The 19,040-nt window shown below is 23.8% G+C and overlaps 8 protein-coding genes across 8 annotated transcripts; 5 read left to right on the forward strand and 3 right to left on the reverse strand.

Annotated features, from left to right (window-relative positions):
* Positions 1–731: 731 nt before the first annotated feature.
* Positions 732–1,166, forward strand: DICPUDRAFT_79556 (uncharacterized protein; the record flags this gene model as incomplete). Its single annotated transcript, XM_003288726.1, has 1 exon — positions 732–1,166. One exon carries the CDS (start codon positions 732–734, stop codon positions 1,164–1,166), a length of 435 nt encoding a protein of 144 aa, XP_003288774.1.
* Positions 1,167–1,579: 413 nt separating this feature from the next.
* DICPUDRAFT_153057 (uncharacterized protein) lies at positions 1,580–2,102 on the forward strand (the record flags this gene model as incomplete). The annotated part of the gene is made up of 2 exons (XM_003288727.1): positions 1,580–1,594; positions 1,917–2,102. The coding sequence occupies 2 exons, from the start codon at positions 1,580–1,582 to the stop codon at positions 2,100–2,102; spliced, it is 201 nt and encodes a 66-aa protein (XP_003288775.1).
* Positions 2,103–2,367: 265 nt separating this feature from the next.
* On the forward strand, positions 2,368–6,424 carry DICPUDRAFT_34586 (uncharacterized protein; the record flags this gene model as incomplete). The annotated part of the gene is made up of 6 exons (XM_003288728.1): positions 2,368–2,548; positions 2,687–3,108; positions 3,174–4,405; positions 4,445–4,814; positions 4,880–5,165; positions 5,229–6,424. The coding sequence occupies 6 exons, from the start codon at positions 2,368–2,370 to the stop codon at positions 6,422–6,424; spliced, it is 3,687 nt and encodes a 1,228-aa protein (XP_003288776.1).
* Positions 6,425–6,703: 279 nt separating this feature from the next.
* DICPUDRAFT_55620 (uncharacterized protein) lies at positions 6,704–8,317 on the forward strand (the record flags this gene model as incomplete). The annotated part of the gene is made up of 2 exons (XM_003288729.1): positions 6,704–7,488; positions 7,568–8,317. The coding sequence occupies 2 exons, from the start codon at positions 6,704–6,706 to the stop codon at positions 8,271–8,273; spliced, it is 1,491 nt and encodes a 496-aa protein (XP_003288777.1). The 3' UTR covers positions 8,274–8,317.
* Positions 8,318–8,362: 45 nt separating this feature from the next.
* On the reverse strand, positions 8,363–8,949 carry DICPUDRAFT_48126 (uncharacterized protein). Its single transcript, XM_003288737.1, has one exon. The coding sequence runs from the start codon at positions 8,941–8,943 to the stop codon at positions 8,443–8,445; it is 501 nt and encodes a 166-aa protein (XP_003288785.1). The 5' UTR covers positions 8,944–8,949; the 3' UTR covers positions 8,363–8,442.
* Positions 8,950–9,767: 818 nt separating this feature from the next.
* On the forward strand, positions 9,768–10,083 carry DICPUDRAFT_92163 (uncharacterized protein). Its single transcript, XM_003288730.1, has one exon. The coding sequence runs from the start codon at positions 9,808–9,810 to the stop codon at positions 10,039–10,041; it is 234 nt and encodes a 77-aa protein (XP_003288778.1). The 5' UTR covers positions 9,768–9,807; the 3' UTR covers positions 10,042–10,083.
* A 380-nt stretch (positions 10,084–10,463) lies between these two features.
* On the reverse strand, positions 10,464–13,032 carry DICPUDRAFT_34575 (uncharacterized protein; the record flags this gene model as incomplete). The annotated part of the gene is made up of 2 exons (XM_003288738.1): positions 10,464–12,652; positions 12,732–13,032. Coding segments are annotated over 2 exons (2,490 nt in total), but the record flags the coding sequence as incomplete, so codon positions are not given.
* Positions 13,033–15,983: 2,951 nt separating this feature from the next.
* On the reverse strand, positions 15,984–18,951 carry DICPUDRAFT_153065 (uncharacterized protein; the record flags this gene model as incomplete). Its single annotated transcript, XM_003288739.1, has 3 exons — positions 15,984–18,199; positions 18,304–18,651; positions 18,717–18,951. The coding sequence occupies 3 exons, from the start codon at positions 18,949–18,951 to the stop codon at positions 15,984–15,986; spliced, it is 2,799 nt and encodes a 932-aa protein (XP_003288787.1).
* Positions 18,952–19,040: the final 89 nt, after the last annotated feature.

Consider the following 19,040-nt stretch of genomic DNA (forward strand, 5'->3'; position numbering starts at 1 on the left):
AATAAAAAAAATAATAAACTATTAATATTTAATACTAATGATTATCATTTCTAAAATTAGAAAATTAAAATTCATTTAACCCACATATGCGTGTGTTTTATTGTTATAATTTAAAAAATTTAAAAAAATAAGTTTTATTATTATAATATTTTATATTTTTTTATTTATTTTGAAGTTCTTTTTAAATATGTTTTATTTAAAAGATATTTAGAATAAAATTAATATTTTTAATATTGATATTAGTTTTTTATTAATTAATTTACTATTAAACTTAAATAAAAAGTTTAAAAATTAATGAAAAATAATAGATTAATCTTTTGTTTATCTAATATTATTGGATTATATTAATTTATAAATAAATATATAAAACCAATGAATTGTGCAGAAAATTATTCTTATTTTTTTTATATTATATTATAATACATAAAATAAAACTCATTTTCATTTAAAAATGAATTACTTGTAATGTAAATAAAAAAAAAATTTCATTTAAATAATTGTACACTGATTGAAATATTTTTTGCAATGTATTAATATATAATAAGTATACCCATTATTATAGTAATATGTATAATTAATTTAATTAAAACAAAAAAAAAAATTACTTTTTGAAAAAAAAAAAAAAAAAAACTATTTAAAAAATTCTTTTTTTTTTAAATTATATTAAATTTTTAAAATCAAAAAAAACAAATATTTTATTAAAGAATTCAAATAAAAAAGACTCATAAAAAATGAACATTAAATATATTTTAGTTATTTTAATTGTTTTATTTTCAACCACATTTGCCCAATTAAAAAGTAAACCAGAACACATTTTACCAAATCGTTATGTATCAATAAATGAAACTGAAATTTTCAATTTTGTATTCGCTGTAAATTACATGGATCTATACAATATTATCAATGAAAGAAACCCAGTTGGTATTTGTAATGATATTATCATCGAAAGTCATAGATTAGACTCAAATGGCATGGTATTCTATAGTTTAATGGCACAATTTAACAAACACACCAATAACCAAGGAAATATAGCTAGTTTTATTATTACTGAAAAATCAATCAAATCTGTTATTGTAAATTTAAAACAATACGAAATGGTTTTACACTCAATAATTGAAGTATTACAACTCAGTCAACAAACTGGTTTAACATTTATCGAAATTTAAAAAAAAAACTATTTTTTATTTAATATTTATTTATTTATTTATTTTTTTATTAATTTATTTATTTAATAAAATTCTTTTTTTTATTTAAAATTAATTTTTTTTTTAAACCTATATATGGAAATTATAATTTGATCAATGACACTTTTTAAGTTCAGACCCCCATTAGTTTTTTAATTTTTTTTTAAATTTTTTTTATTTTTTATTTTAATTTTTTTTAAATTTTTGTTACCCCTAATGACACATAATTTAATTATTTTTTTATATTTTTTAAATTTATAATTTATTTTTTTTCATTATTATTGATATTTTTTTTTTAATAATCATTAATAAAATTTTAATAATAACTTTAATAATTATAATAAATTTTTTTTTTTAAATAATAATATAACTACAATAAATATATAATAGGAAAAATGAATCAAAAAATAGTAGGTTTAATTTCAAAATTTATTACCTATTTATTAACTTCATTATTTTTTTCAATAGTTTCATATATAGTAGTTTCAATTTTTAAATTTATTTTTAATATGGTTTATTATTCAATTTATGTAATTATGGTTGCAATATTTTTATTTTCAATTCTCATAATGGGTTTTTATATAGAAAACCTCATTAGAATATTTTTAATAATTGGAAAAGATGTAGCTTTCATTATTTTAAATTCAATTCAACAATAGTTAAAATAAAAATAACAATAACAATAAAAATAGAAAAAAAAATAGAAAAAAAAATAAAATCATTAATCAAGAGGTCCATAAAGAATATGATACAGATGAAGATTATTTCTATGATACAAACGAAATTACTTATGATCAAGATCAAGATTTCACAGAAAATTTAATGAAGTTTAAGAGAGATACCGGAAAGATAAATTACGATACCGATAAAGGCTATGAATCAAAACATGGTTTAATCTACTTTCATGGTGGTACATAAACTAAACGAAAAAAAATAAAAATAAAAATAAAAAAAGTTATTGTTATTTATTTTAATTAAATATTTTAAAAGGGGTAAAAGATTTTTTTTTTTTTTTAATTTTATTATTTTTTTCATTTTATTATTTTTTTCATTGTGCTATCACAAAAAAAATAAAATTAAAAAAAAAAAAAATTTAAAAAAATTAATAAAAAATTTCAATTTTTTTTTTTTCCCATTATTATTTTTTAAATTATTATACTAATAATTAAATCATTCTTTATTGATGGATAATACTACCTATACATCGAATGAATGGTATAGTATAATTCAAAATTGGAGAAATCAGAAATTTTATGCTCCAATACCATTAAACCAAACTTCATCTCAACAATCAAGTAATTTATCAATATTTTCACCATTAGTAAGTGGTGCATTGCAAATTTTAACAGATGACTCAAAGTCTAGTGGTTTATTAAAGGATGATGGTAATACAGATTCAGCTATAGGAAATACCACAGGCGAGAATGATGAACACCAAGATCAAAATCTCGATCCACAATCAACATCATCAACACCAATATCTTTATCATCCTCACTACCAGCTCAACAATCAGCACAATTATCACCTTCCTCAACACAACAAACTGGTTCACAACAATCCACATCATCAGATACATCATCAGCAAGCTTTATAATTATAGAAAATTTATTAAAATCTTTAAAAAATGAAAAAGATGATATACTTCGAATTAATTTATTATTGTTTCTTCAAGAGAACTCTAGTATCCTTTTAGAAGATGACTCGAAAAGATTAGACAGAGTAATAAGCATTCTTCAATCACTAATAACATCTCAAACCGAAACCTATCCAGTTAAATCTCAAGTATTAACAACCATTACAACCATTTTTATTTGTGAAAGTATCATCAAAACAAATCCAAAATTAATTGAGACTTTTATAGAGATTTTAATGGATATAATCAAAAAAATAAATAATAGTCCTGATAGACTATTAAGAGGTTCAGTAAGTATTTTTAATATTAATAATAAAATAATTTATATTTATTAATACTTCTATATTATTTCTAGGCATGTAATTGTTTATTGGAATTTGAATTAACCTATCCATGTTTACTATCGGAATATAAAAAAACAATTACAGATTATTGTCAACAAGAGAATACCCATTTAATTCAAAACTATACAGTTTTATTATCAACTATACTACAAAATGTTACACTAAGTACATATGAAGAAGCATCATCACATCAACAAAATGCAAATACCATAATAAACTCTACAAATAATAGCAATATTACAAATCAAAGCACACCACTTAATACAATCGTATCACCAAATACAAATACCATTAGTATTCCAGTTTCACCAGTCTCAACACTACAAATCAATCAATTAAATCAACAACTAACGCAATTGCAAATGCAACAACAACAACAACAACAACAACAATTATCATCATCATCAAATAAATCATATATGGCATCTCCACAATTATCTTATTCGTCATCAAATAGTTTAGCATCGGCAGGTAATAGTTCTCAAAACTCATTAAATTACTCCAGTAGTAGGAGATCCCAAATGTTTCCGTTACCACTACCAAATAGTGTATTCACAGATACAGATCCTAATCTTCGTGGGACTTCATTTGCCATCCCACCTAATGTAAAATACTCGCCAATCTCTTTAGAAAAAATAAATAACGAAATGATCATTAGGCATTTGTCAAATGTTAGATTACCAGATTCATTTGAAAAAGATGTATTTACCTGTGCCTCTATAATTGCAGATCAATCAGCATATCTAAATCAATGGGGTTTACTTACAAGTGTTCAACAGTTGGTCCCTCTTATTGATATTGTTAATATTCCACACAACTTTTTTAAGAACCATTTACATTTGCTCTACAAATTATTTTTCACCAACAATACAGTACAATTTCATATGATCCTCTATTTGACATTAACTTTTCAGGACCTATACAGTCAAGCTGAATTAGACTACTGCTTAAAACGTATCATTGGCATTATCAACGACAGCTCGATATCATTAGAGAACAGGGTTTTAACAATTGATTGGTTTTTATCTTTGCCACAAAAACTAAACAAATCAATTCTAATCAACCAAAACCCATCACAACCATCTCATCAACCACCATCACACCTATTACCAATTTCAATATTCCAGTTCTATCCAAACTTTTATCCAAGCTCATTCGATAGTATTCAGTTAAAAGAATCAAAGCTCTATACATTATGTAAATGTTTAATTGCATCCCCAACCAATTTAAATATACAACCAGAGTAAGTTATAGTATTAATAATTATTTATACTTCATAAAGATATAATACTAATATTAATTTGTTAATTAGGGAATTATTAAAATCCTTAATCTGTTTAGACGAATTTAAACACAATAGCGAAGCAGCTTTGTCAACAAGAATAGTTTTTAGTTGTTTATTAATGTTTTTAACAAACTTTTCAAATTTAATGTTTGGATGTGTTGAAATTTTCCTATCAGAGACTCTTATCAACTATCCACAATTTTTAAATGTTATCATTGGTTTGTTGAATGGTGTGAATAATAACAAGATAAAAATTAATTTATTTTTATCACTTTCAAAAACAATTGTATTATTAAAACCATTAAGATTTTTACAATATTTACCATTAGTCGAAAGAATCATTGTCGAAGATCAAATTGATCCAACTGTAAGAAATCATTTTTTAATTTTTAATTTTACTCATAATACTAACATTATATTTTAAATATATAGGGATTATTAGAAAAAACATTTGATTTGGTTAGAAGAAAGAAAATATGTACAAGTGGTAATTGGTTTATAGGTAATATTATACTTTCAATTTGCAGAAGAGCAATAATGTTCCATCATACAACTATTGTAGCTAAACCTTTGAAATTAATATTATCAAACCTTTCATCATATTTTTCAAATCTTGAAATCAGAGATAGAGCCTCATTTTACCAACGTTTAATTTCACATTTACCAGATGATAAAATTAAAATTATACTAAATACCCAACAAAATGATGAAGCAAATGGTAAGTAATTAATTATAAAATCTTCCAAATTTTTTTTAATATTAATTTTTTATTATTTTTTAGTTAGTGGATTATTATCAGCACCTTTATCATCAGATAAAAATAAATTAATTAAATCTGTTCCAAATTTTATATCAATATCACAAATTAATAATAGAGAAATTTCAAACTCAATTCAACCATTATCAATTTTCGAACCAGTTTTATCAAGCAACAATACAGCTACAGAAGAAAACAAAGATTCATTTGATGATGATTTTAATAATTATTTATCATTAATTAGAGACCATAATAAAATCGAAGCTAAAATTATTATTCCATATCAAATTCGTTATAAGAAACATATTAGTGGTTCAAGTGGCAACAGCGGCAGTAGTGGTAATAGTGGTGCAAATGGTAGCTCTGGCAGTAACACCAATAATAATCAAACGACAATTAATAACTTTAATAGCAATGGTATACCATTAAAAGTATATGCATTATTAATTCAACTTCAACAATCACCATATTATTCACCAATACACCCAATTAGAATTCCATATTTATGTTATCCTTCATTAAATGATTTTGATAATAATAGTAATAGTAATAATAATAACAATAATAATAGTAATAATGGTGATTCAGATGAAAATAACAATAATGAAAATAATAATGAAAGCAAATTTAAAGAATTTCCATATTGTTATGACATAGATTTATCATTTAAACCAATCTATCCAATTCCAACAAGCTTTTCAATCAAAATGATATTCAATGATGATGAAGGTAAAACATGTAAATCAGATGGATCAATTATTTCAATCCAACTATCAAGTTTATTTATGAAAACCCCAATTCCCTCACACATTATCGATTCTGAAGATATCATCTCCAAATTCAGGTTAAATTTATTCAATAAATTTTGGTCGTTATCACAACCATCAATCATAGCTCCCACCAACAATTATCAAATTCAAATTACAAACTCTGTTAAACAAATTAACATCCCTAATAAACAAATTAAAGAAATTTTAAATTCAGAATTATCAAACTATATAGTTATTGATGAAGAAAAAGAAAATAATGATAATAATAATGACGAAAAAGAAATTATTAAAGTTTTAATATTTTTACCACCACAATTCCATTTATTACTTCAATTTGAAATTGGTAAGGATTCAACAATCATTTATATTAAAACTGATTACTGGAGATGTTTAGTATATTTAGATCAATATTTATCAAATTTATCAACAATTATTAATAAAAATGAATAATTTCCATATAAAAAAGGTAAAAGAATTTTATTTTATTTTTTTTAAATTTTTAAAAAATTTTTTTTTTTTTTTTTTTTTTTTTTAAATTATTTTTTTTTATAAATATTTTTTGCTTTGTTTGATATTTTTTTATTTTTTTTATTTTTTAGTTTATTTATTTTTAAATTTATTTATTTCATTTTATAAATAAATTAAAAAAACTTATATGTATAATATATAAAATAATAATAATAATAATAATAATATTGTAAAATTAATAATATATATATATACAGAGTTATGGATGAAAATAATATAGAAAATAAAAATATAGAAAATAAAAATGTAATAGACGAAGATAATTCAAAAATAGAAAAAAATAATATAGATGATAATAGTATAGAAAGTAATAATAATAATAATGATAGTAATAGTAATGATAATAATGAAGAGGATGAAATAAATAATAATATCATAAATAGCAGTAATTCAATTGAAGATATTTCAAATTATTTATTAAAAATCGATGAATCATCAGGAAGACCACCAAGAAAATATAGCGAACAAGATAGTTCAAATCCTGAATGGTTTGAACACAAGAAACATTTTTTTATACTTTCATCGTCTGGTAAACCAATTTATAGTAGATATGGTGACGAGGTTGCATTAAATACATTCATGGCATCATTAAGTGCCATGAGTTCGTTTGTAGAGTCACAGAATGATACGCTTAGACATTTGGTAGCGGGCAAATATCAATTCGTTTTTCTCTGCAAGTATCCTTTAAATTTAGTTTGTATTTCTAGTACCGGCGAGCCAAATCAAGTGATAAGACAACAATTAGAATACATACATTCTTTAATTATTAGTGTTTTAACTCAATCAAATATGAAGGCTGTTTTTGAAGCAAAATACGATTTACGTGATCTTTTAGGTGGCACAGATAAATATTTAGACCATTTAATTCATCAATTAAATAAAGATTTTTCAATTCTCTTAAATTCTATACAATGTTTACGTTTAAATAATAATGTTCGTAATCAAATAACAAACATTTTATCACAATATAAATGTGATTCGTTACTGTAAGTAAAATATAGGTTTATTCATCTTTTTAATACTGATAAAGCGGTTTATTAATTTTTTTATTTATTTAACAAATAGATTTTCGTTATTAATTTCAGATAACAAGTTAATTAGTCAAGTTAAACATAAAAAAACTACAAGTTTAAAAAGTCAAGATATACATTTACTTATGAATTATGTATCTTCAACTGCATCATTCAAAGAGTCAGAGTCATGGATACCAATTTGCCTACCAAATTATAATGATACATACTTTTTACATTTGTATATTTGTTTCTTGTATCCAGGTGTATGTTTATTATTATTTTCAAACCAACCAGAATCATTTTATCAATTAAGCGATTGTAAGAATCAAATTATTAAAGGTCTTGAACAGGAAAATATAGCAGAGGAATTAAAGAAAGCAGTCAATAATCACGACTACACCACTTCTATAACCGAAATTCCAAATCTTTTACATTTCTTGTATAAAAATAAAACAAACAATTATTCAACTTTCCCAACATTTTCACCACCTTATAGCATTCATAAAAAAGAAAAGAAACGATTATTTAGACTCTACCAGCACATCACAACTCATGTTAACAGTAATATAATCGCAAATAAACCTCATAAATATTATTATCACACAAGCCAAACGGAAACTATTATGGTAGCAACTTCAAATAATCATGAATTATATGCTACATTCTCTCCTTTAGAAACAAAGAAAAGTATTTTCGAATCATTCTCAAATCTCTTATTGTGGATCAAAAATCAAGAAAATTCTTTATTCATACAATAATTTTATTCATAAATATAAAAACAATAAATATTAAATATTAAAATAAAAAAAAAAGAATAATAATAGAAATAAAAAAAAAAATATAAATTATATTTAATTTTAAAAAAAAAGATAGTGTATTTTTTGTGTATAAAACCTTTATTTAGGGTTTTTAATTTCCAGTTATTGTTTATGGACTATTATTTACAAATTGTTTACATAAATTAACGGTTTCCTTAATTGAAACTAAAACATTAATGTTGGCAGAGTCTGGGTTTTTAAATGGGGGAACAATAGTGTTATTAGGGTTTAGGGTGAAGTAGACTTCATTAGAACCACAACTTGAGTACCAAAGTGGTGCATATCCTGGGGAACTTGTTGGATCACTCTTTTTAGTGGCTATTTCGCTAATACTATAATAGGTATTGAAATACATGAATTGATTTTTATTTGCCATTGTTACATTTACATACAAGTCATTATAAATAGTTTCATAATCATCTCTATCTATTCTAAATTGAAAGGTATCTGTTTTTTTAATTGATGTTGAAAAATTTATAGTTTTCCCATCTTTTGAAGTTGCAACCTTTTCCCATTTATATCCAGTTGTACCAACTCTTTTATTTAATGAAAATGAATCACCTGAAGTAATAAATATAAAAAAAATAATTAGTAAATAAAATAGTTTCATTTTTTTTTTCTAATCACAAATAAATAAAATAAAATAAAAAAATAATTTATACTTTTTTTTATTTTTATTTATATCTTTAAATAATATTATTTAAAATAAAAAAAATTTAATTAAATAAAAGATTTAATTATTTGAATAGTTAATTTTGTTTTACAATTGTTTTATCTATTTTTTTAATCCAAATTTTTTTTTTTAGATAATAGATCTTAATTTTTTAAAAATATAATTATTATTTTTATTCACTTTTTTCTACTTAATTAAATCATTATTCTATTCTCTATATTAAATAATATTAATCTATTTATGGACTTTTAAATTCTAATCTTTTAAATTTATTAAAAAATTTTATATATAATATATGATTTACAATAAAATTTCCTTTTTTTTATTTTCTTTTTTCAAAATACTAATTTTCAGATAAAGGAAGGTTTTGAAGGTATTTTATCTTTGGTTTTTTTAAAATATTTAATTTTTTATAGAATTCAAAAGTTTAATAAAACTCTATATCCTCATTAACACTTTATTATAATAATTAATAATAATTAATAAATAAATAATGAAATAGATCAAACCTTATTTTACAAAACTATACATAAATATAACTCATAAGAAATAAATTTTTATACGTATAATTAATAATAATAAAAATATTAAATTTTTTTTTGGAAAATAAAATTTAATTATATCTAATTTATAGATTTATAGATAGAATTAAAATGATAAATATTCATAAAATTTAAAAAATTAAAAATTTTTATAAAAAAAAAATTTATAAAGCTTAGAGAATTTTTTTTATTTATTTATTTTATTTATTAAAAAGAAATGAAAAATATAAGAAATATTATTTTAGTAAGCATAGTCTTAATGGTTATCATTGGTATGGTTTCGTGTGAAACCCAAGCTACTGAAACATTAAAAGAATCTTTAAACGAATGCTTAGATAAATGTAAAAACCGTCATTTGCTTAAAGATCCATGTGTTATCCGTTGCCATACACTTCATCCATTCTCAGACTCCTCAGATAGTAACTCTGCAAATACCATTGTTTCATCAGTAATCGGAATAGTAGCTTCTTTTTCTTTATTATTATTAAATTAAATAAATCTTCATTAAATAAAAAATTAACTCTTTTTTTTATTTATTTTTATAACTATTTCTTGTAATTTTTTATTTTCATTTGAAATTAAATTCTTTTGATTCTTTTCTTATAATATGGTTGCTGATGTAATTGATACCACTATAATTGTTACTAAAGCAAAACATCCAATAACAATTCCAGTATATTTGGACCTGACTATTTCGGGAAGTATAATGAAACATTAAGAGCTTTAAATTATATTCCCACTTCAATTTCACTAATCAATAAAGATACTATTCAAAATAATAAATATATATTAATAGATATAAACTCAAAAAAAAAAAAAATTAAATAAAATTTCTATATGTGTATTATTTATCTTTTATAATTAATATTGTATTCGCATATTTTTTGTTGTTTATGGGTTGTAATTATTTTTGTTTTAAACTTTTGATTTTTTAAATGTCTTGTATATAATAATTTTTACAGAGAAGCAATTTTGTGAACGGTAAATTATACTTCCAATGATAATTATTACTACAATTATGAAAACAGCACCACCTATAGCAATGCCAGCAATTTGACTTTTGGTTAAACGAGACTTTTTACAAATGGAATTTGGTGAGTCAAAGTTTGCAGATGATTGATCTAATATTATAGAAAAGTCAGGATCAATAATTACAGAGCTTTGAAAGTAACCTATATTAATACCAATATAAAGGTTTAATTGATTTTGAGAATTTAAAAAAGTTCCTGTAGAGATGTTGAGATCTTTTTGGTCAATAAATTCATTTGTTATACTTCTTATTGTATCATCCAACAAACATCTTTTTATTAAACGACCATATAATGAATGATCATCGATTTGAATTTTAATAAAGTTTGAATTATCTCCTGACGAAGTATCACCCAACATTTGTGATGAGCATATATTATTAGTGCTTGATGACTGGAGACCTGCAGACATGACTAATTGTAAACTATTTAGTTGATTCTTGAATGGGTATTGACTGATTTTAACTGTATATTTAATAGTAGATGGATACATTTCTAAATTTTGGTTTGCAAATGAAATTTTTGTTTTTTCTGTAAACCATCTTATTATTGCATTAATATGAACAGTTTGATTTGATACCGTAATGTTTGTATAGTATTGATATGTTGTATCATTTATTGATGTAAATAGCCACTTGTTAAATACTCTTTGTTCGACCATTTCACCAAAAACATCCAACTCTCTTAATGATACTAAAGAAACAAATGATTTATAAAGGATTTCATCTGGACCTCTTAATTTAATATTTGTTGTTGGATCAGTTTCATTAGCAGTTGGAGGATCCATAATTATGATTTGAGATAAACATTCATTGCCAATCCATGGTGAAAAACATACACAGCCTTGATTTTCAACACATTTACCATTTGATGGACCTCCGCATACTGGTGAACCTATACAATATTGTGGTTTATTTGTTGGTATTGGTGATAAAGGAGGAGTTTCTGTTGGATCAGGTGTATCCACAATATTAAAAATAGTTGGTTCGATGGTCATAATATTTGATTGCAATGAATTTGTTTTGATATATAATTTATATGGTTTAAAGGTTGCTTTGACATTTAGTAGTTTAATAACAGTTGAATTGGATATTGAAGCTTGAATTACACTTTTGCTGCCATCATCAAAAGTAATATAAGCTGTTGAGGTTGCTCCAAAACCACTGCCAAATAACCAAAGGTCGCCACCCCTTTCCGTTATTCTATAATAAGTTACAAGATTGGGATTATTTTCGTTGAATGTTGTTGAGATATAGTAATCAAAATCTTTGGGTGTCATTTCATATGCTGAAAGTCCACTAAATAAACCAAAATTGTTAATGAAACCATATACTGAGATAAAAATACCGCCTGGGTATCCGAAACCAAATGGTACCTGAATAGTACACGAATAACCTACAACGTTTCCATAAACTGGTTCATCATTTACAGGAAGGTCCATTATAACCTGGGTAATGTTTGACTTACATTCCAAAACTTGATTCATTGTTGTAATAAGATAAACTATTGGGTATTGATCTGTTCTAATACCACATTCAAGATCGTATGCTGTAAATGTAAATGAAATCTCTCTGCTTAAGCCACCTACTTCCAATTGTTTTGTTGAAGCACTAAAAGAAAAAAGATCGGGTGGATTTAAACAATAGATAGGTGTACAGTCAACTGAAATCTTATTAATATTTGAATCATTCAAAAAATATAGAAAAGGATTGATTAGAGATGTATATTCATTTGGTGGTGATATTGAAAAATATGAAATTCTATCGAGTCTATCAAACAATGTGACTTCAGTAATAGTATAAACTTGAGGAATGCATGGGTTTGAAATGATCAATTTAACTTCATAATCACCTGAATATTGATTTCCTCCTGCCTTGACATCATTTACAGTGAATGTATAGTTAAATACAGATGAATCTTCGCTGCCTCTAACTGTTACATACCCGGATTTAAAACCATTGATTGGGTCTTCAATTGTCATTATCCATCCAATAACACCACTTATGTTATTTTCATCAATTTTAGGTGAAGTAATCTTTGTAATTGTTTTAAAAATTGGGCCTTGTAAATCCATTTCTTAATATAATAAAAAAAATAAAAATTAATTAGTAAAACTTACAGATTAATATTTAATAATCTATATGTATATTCATACTTGTATTTTTAATAATTAATTGAGTGTCTAAATAAGAGCTGAAAAGATTGGATCCGATAAAATTTAATACAAAACCATAAAGCCCAGAATTGGTGTTTTCTTCGATATAAAACTCGATTTGGAATAACCTTTTCTTTTCGTTATATGTTGAGTAAAAGACTGGACCCATACTACCCATATTAGTTATAGTATTTTGATTATTTTCTACACCTACGTGGGTCATTCTAAACTGGGTATCTTTTGGAATATTATCATAGTTGAAATAAAAAATATTGTAATGTCTATAATTGGTAATATTGATATTGTTATATAAAAATGATACACTTTTAATTGAATATATATCGACTATAAATTAAAAATTATAATAATGTTAATATAAATATTATTGTATATGATCTTTTAAATATAGAGTACTTACAATCATAAACTAATGGTGATTTTAAAAATTTGACTGGGTTAATTGAAATTGCACTACCATATAGGTAATCTTTTGATTTTAAGTAAATATCAGTAACTTTTATTCTAGCTACTAAAGGTGAATATAATACTTGATCAATAACTTCATAAACTCCATCTTTTGAATCACCTGAGACTCTGTATTCTGGTCCAAATATAACACCATTTGAGGTTTCAATATTTAAAAAACCATTTGGTGATTTAACATGAACTCTTATCAAAAACAAGTCCGATACTATTTTAATATACTCGAGATTATAAACTACTGGTTCAGTATTTAAATCATATTCTAAATAAAAATATAAATATAAAAAAGTTAAAATTAAAAACAAAAATAAAAAAAGATAATTTTTTTTATAATTTAGATACATACCTAGTGTTTGAAAATTTTTTTTTATTTCGACATTTCCCAGACCTGACTTTATTGAAACAAAGTTATTGTTATCTACATTATATTGTGGAATAAAAATGTTTATATAGTATGAATAGCTTTTGTTGGATCCATAGATAAATCCAAATGGAAAAGACTTTTTAATGCTATTAGGACCAATATTAAAATAGAATGGAGCCAGTTCATATTTAGTCGAACTTACAGTATATAAGTTTAAAATTGAATGTCCTAAAAATTCTTGTTGGAAAGCTTCCGGGTCTATGGTTTGTGGACTTTCAAATAAAACTATTTTAAATATATTGGTTAGTAGTGTTTTATTCGAAATATAACTTTTTAAAAATAAACATACACTGAGGAGTATTAACTGAAAACTCTTTTAAAGGTTTGTAACTGCTACCATCTTGAGAATATAGTTTAAATGTAGAATCGGTATCATAACTATTAAAATTATATAGATATGTTGTGCTCTTGTCATCGCCATATATAGGCTTCATGGAGTTACTACGAGGAAAACCATCAACAGTAAATACTTGAAGAGAAATTGATTTATTTGTTGTAAAAGTTAATACTGGACCTTCATTATACCCAAACAATCCAACATTATTATAATCTTCTGGATATGTTTTAATTTCTGTAATATTGACATAATCGTCTGTATATTTATAAAATAAATTAGTTAATATTTTTGTGGAGATAAAAATAGTTTATATAATAATTATTTTCCTACCTTTAATTGCCTTTTCAAGATTGAATGTTTTTGATTTTCCTGAAACAGTGGAAATTATCATCGTATAATCATCATTCACTGGAGGAGCTGTATTTGGGAAATAAATTAAAAAATAATTTCCATAGATATTTTGAATTACAGCGCTCTTATCACTTAAAATAAATCCACCTGTAGAAACTCCACTGTTACCTAAATCCACTCCCTCTAATTTATAGATACCAGCCATAAGATATGAAAAATCATAAGAGTTTGGATATTGGAAATAAGAACCTCCAATTTTAAAACTTAAAGATTCTACATCAAGTTCTATAGATAAAAAATAATTTTAAATGGTTAGATTTATGTATATAAATGAAAAATGATTTAATTTATATAAAAATTACCTAGGCATTCGACATTGATTGTTAGTTTTGAATTGATTATAAATGATTTTGAACCACTGGTACCAGAAGCAAATCCTACTTCAAATAGAGCTGATGTGTCGTTGTACAATAATTTTGTTTGTGATGCTACTTCTGAGAATGTTAATGTTGAACAATCTTCATTTTCAGATTCCACAACACAAAGTATAGTATAAAGATATGAACAATCAATTGAGCTGGTGTAATATTTCTTGTGAATACCTTTTGTTGTTACATCTTTAATTATATACCCATTAATAAAAGTAAAAACTAAAAAAAACAAAATAATAATATTTATTTTTACCATTATTTAAAATTTATAAAAATAAAAAGAAAGGGAAAGTATATTTTAATAAAAAAAACTCATTTGTCTCAAAAATTAAAAAAAAAAAATTAAAAAATTTTTTTTTTTTTTTTGATTCTTAAAATTTTTATCTTTTTTTCAAAGTTTTTTTATATTAGCAGGAGAAGAAATTTTCTAGTGATTAAAAATTATGGAAAGTAATTCATTTAAAAATTTTTATTAAAAATTATCTCTTTTTTTATAAAAAATAATCAATTTTTATCTATTTTATAAATTTTACTGAAATAGTTAAAATAACATCTCAAACACACATTATAATTTATTTCTTTTTCAAAAAATAGATTTTTAATTTTTGAAAAAGAAATAAATTATAATAATATTATGATAATATTTTTTTTATTTTTTTTATTCATTTTATTTTTATTATTTTTTTTTTCGTTTTTAAAATTTTTGAATTTTTTTTTTTTAAAAAAAGATTATTATTTTTATTTTGGCTATTTTATCATTTTTTTTAAGAACATCATATAAAACATCTTAAATTTGACTATTACATTCTTTGGGAAGACATAACTCAATACTAGGTTTTGTGGAAGGAAAATAATCATAAATAATAATCAAATTTATTTTCTCAATTATATTTTATTTCTTATTATCCTTTTTTTTTATTTTGCATTATGGGATCCAAAAAATCTTAAAGATGAAAAAGTCCAATATTAATAATAAAAACGAAATTAAAACAATAATTTTTAATCTCCAAAATTTCACTAAAAATTTTGGAAAGGAAATTAATAGGGAATACCGAAAAATTCTAATTTGGGCTGTTGTTTAAAAGTTTATTTTATATTGTTATTATAAATATTTATTTAAAGAGATTGAATTAAAGACAATTATTTTTTTGATTGATTTATTTTATTGAACCTTTTTTTTAAATAGAAAAACCTATTTTTTAAATTTATCCATCTTTTGTGGTTTTTTATAATTCTTTCATCTCTTGTACTTTTTTATTTACATTTGAAATGAACTTTTTTTGATTTCTTTTTTTTATAATGTGATATAAAATTGATACAATTATAATTGATACAAATGTAAAACAACCAATAACAATTCCTGCTATTTTTGGGCCTGATAGTTTGGATTTATTTGAACAGATTGAACCTGATTTGGATGATGCTGAATTTGAATCAATAAGAACTGAGAAATCTGGATCTAAAATGATTAATTCTCTGTAATATGGAATTTGAATACCAATATATGATTGTAACTCTTTAGTTCCGCTAATTGGTTTCATATATTTGTCTAATAATATATTGGTTACTGATCTAATAGTTGAATCTATAATACCTCTTCGAATGAATCTACCGTACAATGAATGGTTGTCAATTTGAATCTTTACATAGTTTGAGTTATCTCCTGATGTTGTTTCTCCAAACTCTCTTACTGAACAAATGTCATCAGTTGTATTTGATTGTATTAATGCTGACATTATTAACTGAAGTTGACTTAATGAATCATCAAATGAATAATCGCTAATTTCAATCGTATATTTCATTGATGATGGATTCATTATTAATTGTTCGTTTGCGAATGTGACATTTGTTTCATTTGTAAACCATTTTAGTGTTACATTAACATTGGTTGTTGTGGATTTTTTATCTTTTTTTGTGATTTCTAAAGTTGTATTATAAATAAAAGTTGTGTCGTCTAATTGTTTAACTGTCCATTTTTCAAATGGTTTCTCATAAATCACATCACCTAAAATATTAACTTCTCTAATTGATACCAATGTAATTAATGATTTGTATGTAACAGTTGAGTTATTATTATTTGTACCTGGTAATGTAATATTTGTAGTTGGATCAGTTTTATTTGCAGTTGGTGGATCTATAATAATGATTTGAGATGAACAATCATTGCCAATCCATGGTGAAAAACATACACATCCTTGATTTTCAACACATTTACCATTTAATGGACCTCCGCATACTGGTGAACCTAAACAATATTGTGGCTTGTTTGTAGGTATAGGTGTTGAAGAAGGAGATGAAGTGGGTGTCATTGAATCAGAACTTGACGAAGGTTCGAAAATATTAAAAATTGTTGGTATTACGGTAATAGAGTTTGAAATTAGAGTTCTAGTTTGAATAGAGACGATAAATGGTTTATCTGTTGCTTTTATATTTTGAATTTTAATAGCAGATTGGTAATTGGTAGGTGAAGGAATTGAAGCAGTGGTGCTGTCATTAAATGTTATGTGAGCAATTGAAGTTTGGTCAAAACCTCTTCCAAATATCCATAAATCTCCACCCCTTTCTGTAATTCTAAAATAACTTTGGATACTTGGTTCATTGGTGCCAAAAGTGGTTTGTATATAGCTATTAAAACCTTTATCTATTAAATCATTTGTTGGAAAGCCATAATATTTTCCATTATTACTAATGAGACCGTACACTGAAACATATATACCTTGTGGAAAACCAAAGCCAAGCGGAAGTTGCATTTGGCATGAATATGTAATGCTGTTACCATATATCGTGTTACTGCTAACACCTGATTCAACTAATGCGATTTTTGATGGGCACTCTAAAATTTGATTATCAACAGTACTAAGATAAAAAATAGGCACCTGTATTAAGGACATTCCAACAAATGGTTCAGTTGCAGTGATGCTTAAGGTTACTATTCTATTTGTTTTACTGACATCAATTGTAGAAGGTACTTTAAATGCTGTGAACTCTGGAGCTGAAGGTAAATGATCTGGTAAATCTGCACATTGTACATAAAATTGATTAAAAATCGGACTTTTTCCTAATAATTTCGTAAATGGATTTACAATTGGGGAGTATTTAACATTGGGGGCATAGACTGAGAAAAATGAAATTCTATTCATCCTATCATAAAAAGCGGCTTCTGTGATATAATAGTTTTGGGAAATACATGGATATCTTACTGGAATTGAAAGATCATAGTCACCTAAAAATTGATTACCACCTTTTTTGACATCTTTTGAACTAAAGGAAACATTGAAAAAAGAAGAATCGACATCCGATCTTAGGGTAACATAACCCCAATCAAAACCATTAACTTTATCTTCAATAGTAAATGTCCATTTAATAAAATCAATATCGGTTACATTGCCTATTGGTGGATTACTTGTCATTTTTATAACAATTGGACCACTTAAATCTAAATCTATAATAAACAAAATTAATTAATAATAAGTTAAACTAAAACAAAATAAAACTAAAATAGTTTTTTAATTATATATAATAAAAATAAAATAAAATAATGCATACTTGTTTTTTTAATTTTTAATTGTGTTGGTAAAATTTTGCTATGTATACTCTTTGTGCCATAAAGAATTTCAAATAAAAAATCTCCAGTTTGAGTAGAAGCTTCCACATAAAATTCTATTTCAAATAGACTTAACTCTTGATTATAAGTTGAATAAAACAAATTTTCCGTAGAAACATTTGGAGGGTATACAGGGTTTTGAAGAACTTCTCCTTTTGGTGACAATATAAAAATGGCATCTTTTTGAACAATTTTGCTAAAGTTAAAATATATTATATTAAAATGTCTTTTATTTGAAACATCCAAGTCATTATATAAAAATGATACCTGGTTTATAGAATAAATATCAACTATAAAAAATAATATTAATAAGAGGTCAATACATATGAATAAATAAGTTATTTTGTATTCATACCGTCATCTTGAAAAGGAGCTTGAAAAATATTAATAGAATTATCCATATTTAATAAATAACCATCTTTAATTGATAAAAATGATCCAATCTTATCATATAACTCAATATGAAAATGTTTAGATGGACTGGTGAATTCAAGAACCCCATCTGTTTCTGTTCCTGATATTAATGCTTCATACCCATGTCGATATGAGGGAATATATAGATTTTTAATATATAAAAATGATTTGATCATTTTTGCATGAATTCTATATAAAAAAATATCTGATACAATATGAATAACTTGAATATTGGTTATTACTGGTGGCTGTATTGGAACTAAAA

The sequence above is a fragment of the Dictyostelium purpureum genome, assembly GCF_000190715.1.
Source record: "Dictyostelium purpureum unplaced genomic scaffold DICPUscaffold_147, whole genome shotgun sequence".
Classification (NCBI taxonomy): domain Eukaryota; phylum Evosea; class Eumycetozoa; order Dictyosteliales; family Dictyosteliaceae; genus Dictyostelium; species Dictyostelium purpureum.